Source organism: Eretmochelys imbricata, chromosome 2 (genome assembly GCF_965152235.1).
Source record: "Eretmochelys imbricata isolate rEreImb1 chromosome 2, rEreImb1.hap1, whole genome shotgun sequence".
NCBI lineage: Eukaryota > Metazoa > Chordata > Testudines > Cheloniidae > Eretmochelys > Eretmochelys imbricata.
Genome location: NC_135573.1, coordinates 12,280,884 through 12,296,906, shown reverse-complemented (window position 1 = coordinate 12,296,906; position 16,023 = coordinate 12,280,884). Strand labels below are relative to the sequence as shown.

General features: G+C 41.1%; 1 protein-coding gene across 1 annotated transcript in view; it reads right to left on the bottom strand.

The window, feature by feature from the left end:
- Nucleotides 1-5,212, bottom strand: part of FAM135B (family with sequence similarity 135 member B) — a 230,378-nt gene extending 225,166 nt beyond the window's left edge. Inside the window, exon 1 of the mRNA XM_077808827.1 lies at nt 5,136-5,212. Within this exon, the coding sequence (XP_077664953.1) occupies nt 5,136-5,212 (77 nt within the window). The remainder of the gene's footprint in view (nt 1-5,135) is intronic.
- Nucleotides 5,213-16,023: the final 10,811 nt, after the last annotated feature.

Here is a 16,023-nt window from a genome sequence, read left to right as displayed (position 1 = left end):
TATTCACTTTCTCCACACCACTCATGGTGTAATAGACCTCTATCATATCCTCCCCTTAGTCATCTCTTTTCTAAGATGAAAATTCCCAATCTTTTTAATCTCTCCTCACATGAAAGTTGTTCCATACCCCTAATCATTTTTCTTCCCTTCTCTGTAACCTTTCCAATTCCAATACATCTTTTTTGAGATGTGGTGACCACAACTGCACTCAGTATTAAAAGTGTGGGCGTACCATGGATTTATTTAGTGGCATTATATTTTCTGTCTTATTCCCTATCCCTTGCCTGATGGTTCCTAACATTCTGTTAGCTTTTTTCACTGCCACTGCATATGAATCAGATGTTTTCAGAAAACTATCCACAATGACTCCAATATCTCTTTCTTGAATGGTAACAGCTAATTTAGACTCCATTATTTTGTATTCATAGTTGGGATTATATTTTCCAGTGTGCATTAGTTTGCACTTAACTTTGACTTTCATTTGCCATTTTGTTGCCCAGTCGTCCAGTTTAGTGAGATCCCTTTGTAACTCTTTGCGATCAGCTTTTGACTTAACTAGCTTGAGAATTTTGTTTTGGCTGCAAACTTTGCCATCTCCCTCTTCACTCTCTTGTCCACATTATTTATTAATAAATTAGCACCTCAGAGTTATGAATGCCTCAGGAACAGAGGTAGTTCATAACTCTGAAATGTTTGGAACTGTGAACAAAACATTATGGTTGTTCTTTCAAAAGTTTACAGATGAACATTGATTAAATACAGCTTTGATATTTTACTATGAAGAAGAAAAATGCTTCTTTTAACCATCTTAATTTAAATGAAACAATCACAGAAACTGTTTCCTTACCTTGTAAAATCTTTTTTTTACTTTATTTTTAGTAGTTTACATTTAACACAGTCCTGTACTATATTTGCCCCTACACACACACTTTTTTTGGGGGGGGGGTCTCTGCAGCTGCCTCATTGTGTACTTCTGGTTCTAAATGAGGTGTGTGGTTTACTGGTCAGTTTGTAACTCTTGTGTTCATAAATCTGAGGTTCTACTGTATGTTGAATGGAACTGGTACCAGTACAGATCTATGGGGGACCCTGCTATCTACCTCTCTCCATTGTGAAAACTGACCATTTATTCTTATCCTTTGTTTCCTATCTTTTAACCAGCTATTGATCCGTGAGAGGACCTTCCTCTTACCCCAGGACTGCTTATTTTGCTTAAGAGCCTTTGGTGTGGGACTTTGTCAAGGGCTTTCTGAAAGTCCACATACACTGTATCAACTGGGATTGCCCTTGCCCACGTTTGTGGACCCACTCAAAGAATTTTAATAGATTGGTGAGGCAAAAGTCGTGTTGACTTTTCCATAATATATGGTGTCCACCTACGTATCTGATAATTCTGTTCTTTGCTATAGTTTCAACCAATTTACCTGGTATTGAAGTTAGTGTTACTGGCCTGTAATTGCCAGGATTGCCTCTTGATCCTTTTTAAAAAATAAATAGGCATAACATTATCTACCCTCCAGTCATCTGGTACAGAGGCTGATTTAAGCGATAGGTTACATACCACAGTCAGTAGTTCTGCAATTTCATATTTGAGTTCCTTCAGAACTCTTAGGTGAATACAATCTGGTCCTGGTGACTTATTACTTTTTAATTTATGAAGTTGTTCCCAGACGTCCTCTATTGACACCTCAATCTGGGACAGCACCTCAGGTACTTCACCCAAAAAGAATGGCTGTGGGAAACTCCCTCACATCTTCTGCAGTGAAGACTGATGCAGAGAAGCTAAATGAATTCTTTGCATGAGCTCTGTGTTCCTTGAGTAACCCTTTAGCACCTTGATTGTCCAGTGGCCCCATGGATTGTTTGGCTCAATTCCTGCTACTGATGTATTTAATTTTTTTTCTGTTTGCTTTTCTGTCTTCTGATAGTTGTTCTTGAAGTTCTTTTTTGGCCTGCCTAATTATACTTTTATACTTGACTTGCTAGAGTTTATGCTCCTTTCACTTTTCCTCACTAGGGTTTGACTTCCAGTTTTCAAATGATGTATTTTTGCCTCTAACTGCCTCTTTTACTCTGCTGTTTAACTATGGTGGGTTGGTTTTTTTTTGGTTTTTTTTTTGGTCTTCTGTTTTTTTCCTTCAAGGTATAAATTTCGTCTGAGCCTCTATTATGGTGTTTTTAAATAGTTTCTATGTAGCTTGCATGCATTTCTCTCTTGTGCCTATTCTTTTTAATTTCCATTTAACTAGCTTCTTCATTCTGTGTGGTTCCCCTTTTTGAAGATAAATACTACTGTGGTGGATTTCTTTGGTGTTTTCCCCACTACAACTATGTTAAATTTAATTACATTATGGTCTCTATTACCTGGTGGTTCAGCTATATTCACCTCACCTATCTTGTGCTCCACTTAGGACTAAATCAAGAATTACCACTCCCCTTGGGAGTTCCAGGTCTAGCTGCTCTACGAAGCAGTCATTAATGGTGTCTAGAAATTTATCTCTGCATAATATCCTGAGGCAATATGTACTGAGCCAACAGAGGGATAGCTGAAATCCCTCATTCTTGGGTTTTCTGTCTTCGTAGCATCTCTAAACTTTGAGCATTTTACAATCATTGTCACCATACTGGTCAGACGGTGAGTAGTACATTCCTACTGTTATATTCTTAGTATTCAAGCATGGAATTTCTATCCATAGAGATTCTATGGTACAGTTTGATTTAATAAAGATTTTTCCTATATTTGAGGCACCTTAGAGACTAACCAATTTATTTGAGCATGAGCTTTCGTGAGCTACAGCTCACTTCATCAGATGCGAATACAGACTAACACGGCTGTTACTCTGAATCCTATATTTGACTGTATGCTTTCTTTCGCATATAGTGCTACTCCCTCACTAGCACGACTGCTCTGTCATTCCTATATATTTTGTACCCCAGAATTACCATGTCCCATTGATTATCATCATTCCACCAGGTTTCTGTGATGCCTATTATATCATCATTATCTAATGCCAGGCATTCAAGCTCACCTATCTTAGTATTTAGATGGCAGACAGAGCTAAAATGTGCAGAACCCAGTAAACTCCTTGCAGATTAAACCATTTTGTGATCAAGTTGAACCAAGTCCCTTGATTAAAAGGCATGTGTGCTTTCTTCCTAATAGTTATATTTGGTATAGTCAAGGCTGTTTTCAAGAATCAGGGCTCTAAACATTGTTCTCTTGGCCATGAATAGGATGAAGAGATGCAGCTGCTCTAAGTTCCATGGAGGTAGGCTGAGGGAACTGGGGTTGTTTTGTCTGCAGGAGAGAAGAGTGAGGGGGGGATTTGATAGCAGCCTTCAACTACCTGAAGGGGTGTTCCAAAGAGGATGGAGCTGGGCTGTTCCCAGTGGTGGCAGATAACAGAACAAGGAGCAATGGTCTCAAGTTGCAGTGTGGGAGGCAGTAGCATAGCTGTGGGGGGGAGCGGGGCAGCGGCCACTCTCCCACTGAGCACAAGTGACACCTTTTTAATTCTTCAGCAGCATTTCGTGCCGCCGAAGACCCGGCGCAAGTGAAGGACCCGCCGCCGAAGTGCTGCCGAAGACCTGGAGCACCGCTGGCTGAGTACAAGTGGGTGGCACCTTTTTTTATGTCTGCTCCCCCTGTTCGCTCCACCTGGCTATGCCACTGGGGGATATCTAGGCTGGATAGTAGGAAACGCTATTTCACTAGGAGGGTGGTAAAGCATTGGGAATGGGTTACCTAGGGAGGTGGTGGAATCTCCATCCTTAGAGGTTTTTAAGGCCCAGCTTGACAAAGCCCTGGCTGGGATGGTTTAGTTGGGGTTGGTCCTGCTTTGAGCAGGGGATTGGACTAGATGACCTTCTGAGGTCCCTTCCAACCCTAATAGTCTAGGATTCTACTCAACTGGTGCCTATCCCGTCCTCATTTCTCAAGAGTGCATAACTTGGCAGAAAAAAAAAGTGTATTCTTGGTTCAAATCTAAAATAGGTATCTCCAAGAGTGATTTGTGTTTTAGTTTTAATCAACACCTACTGCTATAGATCATATGGCCTTCATGTTTCCTTGGCCCTTTCAGGGACTTCATGGGAACAATTTTTCATGGGTTCACTGAACATTTCATCATAGTAAGAAAAATTATATTCCATTTTCCAGTGGAGGCAGCTCTGATTAGCTAAACTATCCCACACCTGGAAGAGTTTCACAGTTCAGGTAGCACTATCAGTTACCTGCATAGCCAAGTCATCTGCCATCCACGGACAAGGGAGGTGCAGCCAGGAAGAGGGCATTTCTGTCAATATATCAAAACTCACTGACAAAAAATAAATATCCCAGCAGACTCGCAATAGAATAGTCAATTAGCAACAAAGTGCACACCCTCAGAGCTGTCTGAACCTATCCAGTTCCACTGGTATCCTTGAGCAGACCTACAATATAGGTCCCTTGCCCTGATGAAAGAAATCACAGAATACACCTGTGATCTAAGCACAGTCACCATGCAGTCTTTACACGAGGCTACCACCATTTAGTAGCCACTTATTTGTTATGCCTTTACCACCAGGCAAAGGCCAGGGAAAAGTTAAATAAGTTTACTGGAAGTTGCCCTTGTTCTGAAGCACTGATTTTAAAACCACAGTGGTCTTTTAATACATAGGGGTTAATAGCAAATACTCAGTGCTCCAATTCTAAATGTGAATTAGTAGAATCCCATTAAACTCCATTTTAGGAAAATAGAGCAATTACATTTATGACCCCAAAGTGGGCATTATTTAACATGGAGCAGGAAGGAAAAGTCACGGAGCACAACTGTCATTCATGTTGGAAGATCAGAGCTAACCCAGGAGAGTTAAACCAGTCACTATGCCTAAGCTTAAGCAGCTGGTTAAATCCATTTGATCTAGTTTTATAAACACATTGTTTTAATAATTCAGACAGTCAGACTTTGCAGATAAGTGGAAACAACATGCTTCCAGCTTCCTTGACTGTGAGGAAAGACTAATGCTACCCCCCACCCGCAGATTACATGAAGTATAACTGCATTAGCAGGAAGCAATTTATTTCAGAGTCTACGTCTTTTCCATAAATGGGCATTATCCAATCAGCTAAAAACTAATGGAAGCTCCAAACTCACCCTCTCTGGAAGAGATCCACATTATGGAATTTGTGAAGTTCCACAGAAAACTCGACCGTTCCCTGTACCTCAGACATGATCTTTTCAGGTCATCACCTAAATGACACACAAACAGGTATTTTAAACATGCTGAACAGTTTGCTTAAAAACAAATTCACTTAAGTTACTACACCTTGCTTCAGCACTTTGGGCTTCATCCGTCACCCAGGGAACTCAATGGGAATCTTTATACCAACTTCAATGGACTCTGTTCAGGCTTTTTATTGATAAGAGCCCTATCCAAGTTGTGATTGTGAGTCATAAAAAACAAAGACGGCCTGAGGATGCAGCAATAATGCTAAATTAGGCAATATCATAATCATTGAAATGTACATAGTGTCTTTTCAGCCTAGAACCTCGCAGTGCTTTCCAAGCTCTCACAATATTCCTGGGAGGAAAGAGAGATGTTGTTACACCCATTTTAGAGAATGGAAGGTATCCAGACACAGCACACAACAGCTCTCTAAATGGAGAACTGACTAAAAATTCAGTCTCCAGCCAAAACACCACAGTGGTACAGAGTTCGCTGGCTCCCATCCCCTGTGCCCTCTCCCACCAAGGCACTTATCAAAGACAAGGAAGGGAGGTTTCACAGGGAACAGAACTAACTCCAGAAATAATGAATGGCAGGGATTACCACATAAGCTCTTTGGGGCAGGAAAATTAGTCTGTATCACAGATGTCACAAAAAAGATTGTGACGGGATCCCCAGGGTGCAGCCTGGGACTGTGGGACCGCTGTGCCCCCTTAGCTCTCTTCACCCTGGGTTGTCTCTCACAATGCCTTGCTAGTGACCGGCAGCAAACCCCTCCAGAAGCTGTGCTCACTCAACACAACAGCATGTGGAGCCCCACATCCAGCTAGATTGCATGAATGCTCCCAGAGCCACTCATGAATCACCCAGAGAAAGGCACCAGCCAAATCCCCCCAGCACTGTACTTCAGGAATATATCATCTTGCATTGCTCAAGCCGAGCAGTGCAGATTTATTAATTGGTTCACCACTTCATCAGTGGAAAGCGGGCCTACACCAGCCTTTGCAAACCTGAGCAGATAACCAAACACTTCAGGCAAACTCACTGGTAAAGACAAACAGTTAAACAAATGTATTGACTACAAAGGTTTAAATTTAAGTGATATTAAGTGTTAGGCAAAAGATCAGTGCATTACCAAAAGAAAAGAAAATATAAGCACGCAGTCTAAACTCTCAACCCTATTAGACTGGGCAACCTCTAGATTAAGCAGTTTTTCTCACCCCACTGAACATTGCAGTCCTTAATATACAAGTTTGTTCCTTAAACCTGGGCCAATCTCCTCTGTTGGAGTCTTGTCTTCTTCTCAGTATCTTAGTTGCTTGCAGCCTCGGTGGGGGCAGGGTAAGGGCCCAGTATGTTTCCATTCTGTCTGTTTTATACCCTCAGTCCATGTGCTTGGAAAACAAAAGTCCAGGCATGTCTGGGTGCATTGCTGAGTCTCCAGGCAAGGTTGGACAATTCCCCTGGAGTGGCGTCATGTAGATGAGTCATTGCATTATAGCTCCCTTGCTGGGCAATGGTTGTTGATGGGCTGATTGAAACCCTGCCTGGGTGTTGGTTACTTTCCTTGCTGTTGCCTCTGGGGAGCTAATATCTGGCTGATTCCCCAACTTACAGCTTGTTTTAGTGACAACCATACAACACAATTCTCAACTTCATATACATTCATGATATACATATATGGACAGAAAAATTACTTTCAGGAGATCATAACCTTTCACCTGATACCTTATACAAGGCATGCTTTATATGTAGGATCACGATGATTTAAAAATGAGGAATATGGGGGTTCCAGGATGCTCCCCCAAGGTATACAATGACACAAAGATGGCCAACAGATTGGTTTACTTCATACATACACGCTGCTCTTCTATCTAAGACCACTGTGTAAGTGCAGAGAAGGATGGTTCATGAGCATCAGTCTGAGCATAGATAGCTGTCTACTGTACATAACAGGGGAGGTGGGAAAGTGTGCGTGACATTCTGGTGCCACAGAGTAGTAGCTGGTGCATCGGCAGGCTTTCCATTTAGCACCCAAAGGGGCCAGGGCTGCTGGAACAATTTGTATAGTGGGGGTTGCTGAGAGCCAGTGAACCAAACTGTAAACCCTGTATATGATGGAAACCACTTCAAGCCAGGGGGAACAGCAGCACCCCAAACCCCTAGTTCCAGCACCTAGGAGAGGGGCTCGTTTGGAATTCTGTCCAGCTTCTGCAACAGGGGAGACTCTCTGGACTCAGACTCTTATGTTCATTTGTATCGTGCCCAAAGGTGTGCTAAGTGCCTCCCACCCACTCCAATACATCCATGCAAGGCAGGTCAAGATTCTGATGTGATATATTTTTGAATCAGGAGAAAGTATTATACTGTAGCTATTGGATAAGTTTGTTTGCCAACTCCTGGCTGTACGTTTTCCAGGTGACTGGCTTTTTATTTCACACATGATTTAAACACTATTTTTGCTTCTCTTAATGCCTGCCCCTCTCAAGCGCTCTCATTTTCCAAAATGCACTCTGAGATTTTTTCCTCCACTGGAAAATATGCACTGCAGACATTGATTCCAGACTGACAAGAGCTGCAGCTATGCCATTTATATTATATATAAATAAAATAATTGCCAAACTGCATTTTTTAATATATACCCCCAAAGTAAGGAAATTAATGCATTAGTCAATTCAGTGTTATGTCATAATGATTTCCAGTAAAATTCAGAAGCAGTGAAGGTAAATTCAGTGTTACTCTCTGGCAGAGCTAATGTAATTTGTACCTTACCTAGTTTTCTAAAACTGTATCAAGAATGGTCCCCACCCTCATTTTACTCTTGATAAAACCCTTGGCAGGACTGACATAAAAGTTAAGTTTCTCAAAGGTACTTCCATGGTGTGCACCAATAGCACAAACAATCGACCCAGAGAAGAGCTGAAGTCACACAGCTTGAAGAAAAAGAATAAATATTCAAAAGTGACCAATGATTTTGGGTGCTACACCTGACTTATCCTTACAGAGACCCAGTTTTCAAAGATGATGAACACCAGTCCTTTGAAAATAAGGTGCTTAAAGTTGGACACTCAAAAAATAGAGGCACCCATACTCATTAATCACTCGGGACAATTTAGGCCGGAAGTATCACAGGGTAGTTAGCTAAACGAGCATTAATCAAAAGTAGAGTAGCTACCTTGCCAATTGTGCTGTTACCGAGGGCCGACGTAGGACATCAGTATTTGCAGTACTGTAGGGAATATTACCAATATTGAAGATATGTCACATACTTATTAAGACTACTGGCAAGTGTTTCGGGGCGATCACTGTGAATGCCCCAGGTACCTCTCTATTGGACAGCACCTCATGTGTTTTTAAGCTAGGCCCTACATGCCACACTAACATTTCAGAACAAGAATAAAGCAGGCACTAGGCAATCCAGCTGGTGACATGACATGACATGGGGGACAGGCCTGTCACTGGCAGCCCTCCCTCATTAGCAGGGCTGCCATTGGTCAGTCCAAGCACCTGTGAGTTTGGATTGGCTGGTGGCGTATTGCCCATGAAGACAGTACTGGACAGAAGTAGGCCTCTCTTTCTCCTACTCCCCTAGAGGTTGTGTGTATCCCACACTCACTCCCTGAGGGTATGTCTGCACTGCAGGATTAATTATACTTGGGTTACTCCTCTCAAGTTAGCCTTGCTTTAGTGAGAGAGGCCACACCGAAATAACACTACAGCTGCTGTATGTACACTGACATTTCACTCACTCATGTGTGGTGCTAAGACTTCTGGGGCCACATCCCATGTTTCTCTGTGCTGCAGTTAATTGAGATGCTCTGTGAATTCATTCCTACTGAACTGCAGGAGAACTTCTGTCCTTTCTGGGCACACAAGGGAATTGTGGGAAGGCATTGGAGCATTCAGGTGGGAGCTAGTCTGCATTCAGACTACAGCATGGCTGTGGTAGCAGCTGGCACATTGTACTCACTTGAGTTTTAGCCTGTACAACTCCCCGCCCCTTGGGTCTGCAAACTCAAGTTAAAAGCACCATGACACCAACGTTAAGGGTTTGTGTGTGTGGACAAGACTCAAATTTGGGGCATCGCTCAAATTGTCAATTGAATTCACTCTTCAGTGAAGACACAGCTGTAGAGATTAACAGCTATGGAGAATAAGCTGGATCAGTTACATTTCAGTGTCAATGGTTCATTGGTCTGAGCAAGTTCCACTTGACATTTCAGGCAACTGCACTGGTTGTGTTGTACTGGCTAAACTACACGACACAGGGGCCCAACTCGTCATGGTTCTATACATTTATTATTTATTTAATTACAGGCTCACAAATCTGGACAATTTGTCCTGCTTGCAAGAGTTAGATTCCCCTTCGTGCTATTAAAATTGAGTGGATGAGGATAGGAGTGGGGTCTCCCATGCTGGAAATCTGGCCATCATTTGCAGAAAATGTCATGTCCTAATCTGTATTATGATGAATATGCATGATCTCATTTGCATTTTAAAAGGAACACTTGCTGTTATTTTCTTTTGTGGCTGCTGGACCAGGTTGCCTTTGAGGACTGGTGGTGGTTGTTTAAGTTATGATAAAGCTGCAATCATTTGGCCAAAATATGATGCTTGTGTTCATGCTCAGCAGCCCTTGCCCTGTGCAATGTTTAGTAGCTGGGTGTTTGGGCTAGCTATTAAGTCACACTACTTATTTTGGTAGTACAAGCGCCTGATTGAGGCATATGCATTGATAAAATGGTTATTTGGTACATACACATATAAACACAGAGATAAACTAAAGAAATCAAACCTGCAACAACCATGATTGAGAACAGTTGGTGGGATGTTGATTTCAGTGGAAGTATACCGAGTGTCAGTGAGGACAGAATTTGGCCCAGTATCACTACTGTATTATAGAGAGTAATAATCCTAAGGGCTGGATGTCACAGGCTTCACAGGACTGCAGACTTCACAAGAACCGTATTAGCTTGATGACACTAATCACATCAGTGAAGGCTGCAGGATCAGGCCCCTACTTTGATTTACTTTCAGAAGCTATTATACTACAACATAAAACTTGTTTACCTCCCCCAGCAGCTTATAAATCTGGCCAGCGTTCTACATGTGTTCTTAGCCAAAAAAAAAAAATAAACCAGACATTTCCTCAGTGCTTTGGCCATACTTGTCTGATTCCATCACAGGATTCATCAGAAAGTCGAGGACAAAAGAACAAAATAAAAACACCTTCTGAGAGAAGGCAATGACTCATAAACCTAGCAGCATTTGTTAAGGGCAAAGTTTAAAGAAGAGAACCCAGCTGTGCTCCTCAGAAAGCACAGCACATCTTAGAAGTGAGTCTCCATAATACATTCCCTGCTATTTCTACATTTAGAACACACTGTATTTTGTTATGGATTCCCTAGGAAGCTGATATTTGCAAGATAGGGGAGGGAATTTGAGTTTTTGTAAAAGCTACGAGTTGTGTTTATAGAAAACAGTCATGGTAAAACTGCATTACTCTTCTCCATACATATCTGCTCCTAGCATAGATATCAATAAGGTCTAGCATAGATCTCAATAAACAAACAGGGCAATCGTGACCCAAACTCAGAAACAGTCAGTTAGAATAACGTATTGGGAAAAGGTGAAAATAGATTAAATGTCTTTTCTTTTTAGAGAGACAAGGTGAGAGAGAAACTTTTGAGCTTACACAGAGATGTTCTTCAGGTCCGGGCACCCTACTCAAGAGCGCCACAAATAAATACAAGGTAGAACAGATTGTTCAGCATAAGAAGTTAACACATATTTCAAGGGATCATTCAAGGTGAAGTGAATTTTTTTTAATCCTTTTAGTTTTTCTATCATTAGCCTTTTCACAAGCAAAATGGGTCCCAGGAGAATCTAAACTCACCATTGAATCCAGATGCCCCAAAAAACAGGTGAGTTGTTTTGATACAGAGCAATCACAGAGGCCAATCAGCACTTCTGTTGCCCATCATCCTCATGTCCATGAACCCATTGGCATTGTTAGTGAAAGGGAGGTGGACCTTTATTATATTAGTGGTATATATTAATCACCTTTAAATTATGTCAGCCATGTTATTTTATTTTCCAAGATTTTGAATACAACAAGGTATAACAGCCATGTTTTAGTATTTGAATAAGGACAAAGAAAGGTAGAGTAATCAGGGTACATGGTAATACCTGCCCTTATTTGAATGATAACGAATAGCAATACCAGGCCTTGCAATTATTATTAGATGAATAGTTGAAGAATAATGTAAAAAAAATATTAAAAAAAAAAAAAGAAAAGAAAAAGAAAAAGCAGCATGGACTACATACAGCTCTAGCATTTGGGTTTTCTGGACTTCTAATACCACTCCTGACCTTAATTCCTTCAGTTTCCTGGGCCAAGTAAATCAGCCTCCTAGTGAATCTAACAGAATAATCTATGCAAGCAAATCTGACTATAGAGTACTGACCCAGTTTTGATTTTAGCCAGGACACAAGAGTTAGCCACTTTTTTTAAAAATGGCTACAGCTACTCAGGACTTAAATTTGATGTGTCCTCTGAAAAACACAGTATCTGCAGCTACATTGTGCTCTTTAATATTCTGTACTAACTCAAAAGCATCAAGGATTAATCTTGTAGGTCTCCCATCGATATATTTGCCTGCTTAGGTTGTGGAATGTAATGGGAACACAACAAAAGATGGGATAGCTGCAGGTAACTGTTCCTATTGTTTTTGTAGGAGTTCCAGCCTGCAATATGCCCTCGAATTATTTCTTTAATTTGCAGGGCAGGAAATAGAGTAATACTGTAGTTATAAATGAATACAAGACACATGACCTTATCTGCCATATCATCCACAAAACATGCTTGTTTCTCTTTCACAAGTATACCAGTTTAAGTTTAATTGTTAAACATTGTTTTTATTCTCTGAAGAGCCAACACACTTTAGATAAGAGTCCTATTCTTTCAAAACTTTTTGGGTCTGCTGTTCTGCATTCCTGGGAAGTCAAAAATGATTTTTTCATTAGTCATACTCAAAAAAATACAGCACAAAAAGAGTAATTTTCCCCAAGGTTCGTTGATTTATTTTACAGAAATTAAAGTTGGCGATGTAGGAGTAAAACAACATCCCTGAAAAAAGGGAAATAGTGATTTAAAAGCCAAGAGAGATATAGAATTTAAATGTATTCAAGAAAGGATCCAAGTCATTTATAGATGTCAACATTTTCACTGTTCTAATTTTGCCTTCATATTTTAACCTTTTCCCAACCCACTTGGAATCCACAAAATCCTAAACTCATGATCTATGTCGATGGTTCTCAATTTGTTCCATGTCATTACCCTACAAGAAGTGCTGGGATAATACCTGTAACACCTGCATCTAGCAATAAAGTGTGATCACGACCATCTGAAACCTATTGGTGATCTCTAAATTGAGAGCCCATTACTTAGATTATCCTCAGAGATTAGCAATTCGAAGGCTATTCAATTGGGTGGTAAATCTCCAAAGAAAACCCAGGTTCTGTCAGAGGTTTCGGCAGGTCAGTACTGAATAGTTCCAGAACTAATGTCAGCTGTCATTGTCAGGAACTCATTGAAAATATGCATATGGAGACCTTGAAGCTTGAGGAAGCAAGCCAGTTTGAGAAAACTGCAGTTGTACCACCAGGGGGAGGAGGAAATGGCTCCATCACAAGGAAGAAGCTGGCAACTTCTGGAAGCAGGCAGTGCTCCACACCTGCTCCCAATCCACTGCCCACAGAGATTAAAAAAACCTGGTATGCTGCCCTGGCAATGAGGGATGAGGAATCTCCTCCTAAAGGTGTAGGAGGAGAAGCCCCATACCCCCAAGGCTGGGAGGATTATGGACACCACTCCATAGAGGAAATGAGGGGGGTAGTGGTCTGAGACTCCTTTCTCAGGGGGACAGAGGCATCCATCTGCCAGCCTGACCTGGAATCTTGGAGGTATGTCGGGCCTATTATGGAGACATTGAAAAAGGATTGCAGAGGATCATCTGGCCCCTTGACTACTACCCCACGCTGCTCATCCACACGGGCACTAATGATACTGCAAGTTATGACCCTGAACCGATCAGAAGTGACTCGGGGGCTCTAGGAGAGAGGGTGAGAGAGTTGGGGCAGAGGTGGTTTCTCATCAGTCCTTCCAGTCAGGATAGGGGCCCAGGCAGAGACAGACACATCCTGGTAATGAATGCATGGCTGTGCGGATAGATCATCACATAATCCACATAACTGGAATATTGGTATAGAAGAGTATACTTTGTTCAGGAAGGACAAGCAGGAGAAAAAAGGGAGGTGTTGCTTTGTATATCAAAGATGAACACACTTGCACTGAAATGGAGATTGAAGTTGGAGGCAGATCTGTTGAGTCTTTGGGTAAGGATAAAAGGGGTAAAAAACAAGGGTGATGTCATGGTAAGGGTCTACTATAGGCCACCTGACCAGGAAGAAGAGGTGGATGAGGTTTCTTTTTAAACTAACTAGCAAAATTATCCAAAGCACAGGACTTGGTGGTATGGGAGCCTTCAGCTACTCAGATATCTGTTGGGAAAACAATAAAGTAGAGCACAGATTATCCAATATATTCTGGGCATGCACTGGAAACACATTTTTATTATGGAACGTGGAGAACACTACTAGGGAAGAGGCTCTCCTAGATTTGATTCTGACAAACAGAATGAAAATGGTTGAGAATTTGAAGGTGGAAGGCAGTTTGGGTGAAATTGATTATGAAATGATAGAGTTCATGATTCTAAAGAATGGTAGGAGGGGAAAATGGCAGAATAAAGACAATGGATTTCAAGAAACGAAACATTAGCAAACTCAGAATTTGTAAGTTAGATCCCGTGGGAAGAAAATCTAAGGGAAAGAAGAGTAAAAAAAAGTCCAACTTTCCTGAAAAGAGACATGATTCAGGGATGTCACGGTTCCTCCCCCACTCTGAACTCTAGGGTACAGATGTGGGGACCTGCATGAAAAACCTCCTAAGCTTATCTTTACCAGCTTCGGTCAAAACTTCCCCAAGGTACAAAATATTCCACCCTTTGTCTTGGATTGGCCGCTACCACCACCAAACTAATACTGGTTACTGGGGAAGAGCTGTTTGGACACGTCCTTCCCCCCAAAATACTTCCCAAAACCTTGCACCCCACTTCCTGGACAAGGTTTGGTAGAAAGCCTCACCAATTTGCCTAGGTGACTACAGACCCAGACCCTTGGATCTTAAGAACAATGAACAATCCTCCCAACACTTGCACCCCCCCTTTCCTGGGAAATGTTGGATAAAAAGCCTCACCAATTTGCATAGGTGACCACAGACCCAAACCCTTGGATCTGAGAACAATGAAAAAGCATTCAGTTTTCTTACAAGAAGACTTTTAATAAAAATAGAAGTAAATAGAAATAAAGAAATCCCCCCTGTAAAATCAGGATTGTAGATACCTTACAGGGTAATTAGATTCAAAACATAGAGAACCCCTCTAGGCAAAACCTTAAGTTACAAAAAAGATACACAGACAGAAATAGTTATTCTATTCAGCACAGTTCTTGTCTCAGCCATTTAAAGAAATCATAATCTAACACATACCTAGCTAGATTACTTACTAAAAGTTCTAAGACTCCATTCCTGGGCTATCCCCGGCAAAGACAGAATATAGACAGACACACAGACCCTTTGTTTCTCTCCCTCCTCCCAGCTTTTGAAAGTATCTTGTCTCCTCATTGGTCATTTTGGTCAGGTGCCAGTGAGGTTACCTTTAGCTTCTTAACCCTTTACAGGTGAGAGGAGCTTTCCCCTGGCCAGGAGGGATTTCAAAGGGGTTTACCCTTCCCTTTATATTTATGACAAGGGAGCACGAGCAAACTATCCCAACACACAGGAAAGACAGGAAACATCGTAATATACCACCCTGTCTTAACCAGGAGATCTACAACCTGAAACTCAAAAATGAGCCATACAAAAAGTGATAACCAGGTCAAATTACAAAGGATAAATTAAAAAAAAAAAAAAAACCACCATCACATGTAAGGACAAAATTAGAAAGGCCAAGGCACAGAATGAGATTAAATTTGTTAGGGACACAAAAGGGAACAAGATTTTTTTTTTAAACAAATAAGTCAGAAGCAAAAGGAAGACCAAGGACACAGTAAGCCCATTACTCAATGGGGGGAAGACGACAGAAAACACAGCAATGGCTGAAGTGTTAAATACCCTCTTGTTTCAGTTTTCACAATTAAAGTTATCCAGTGATCAGATGACTAATATAATGAACATCAGTATAAATAGAGAAAGGATCTGAGTCTCAAATAGGGTGAGAAGTTAAGAATTACTTGGACAAGTTAAATGTCTTCAAGTAGGCAGGGCCTGATGAAATACATCCGAAAATACTTAATCACTGAAGAAATCTGAGTCATTAGTGATTATTTTGGAGAACTTGTGGAGGATGGGAAAGATCCTAGAGGACTGAAAAAGGGAAAATATAATACCTATTGATAAAAAAAGGGAATAAGGATAATCCAGGGAATTACAGACCAGTCAGTTTAACTTGGTACCCAGAAACATAATGGAGCAAATAATCAATTTATAAGCATCTAGAAGACAATAAGGTGATAAATAATAATCAACAGGGATATGTCAAGAACAAATCATGCAAACCAACCTAATACCCTTCTTTGACAGGGTAACAAGTATTGTGGATTGGTGGGAAGTAGTAGATGTGATCATCTTTACTTTAGTAAGACTTTTGATACGGTCTCACATGACCTTCTTATAAGCAAACTAGAGGAATATAGTCC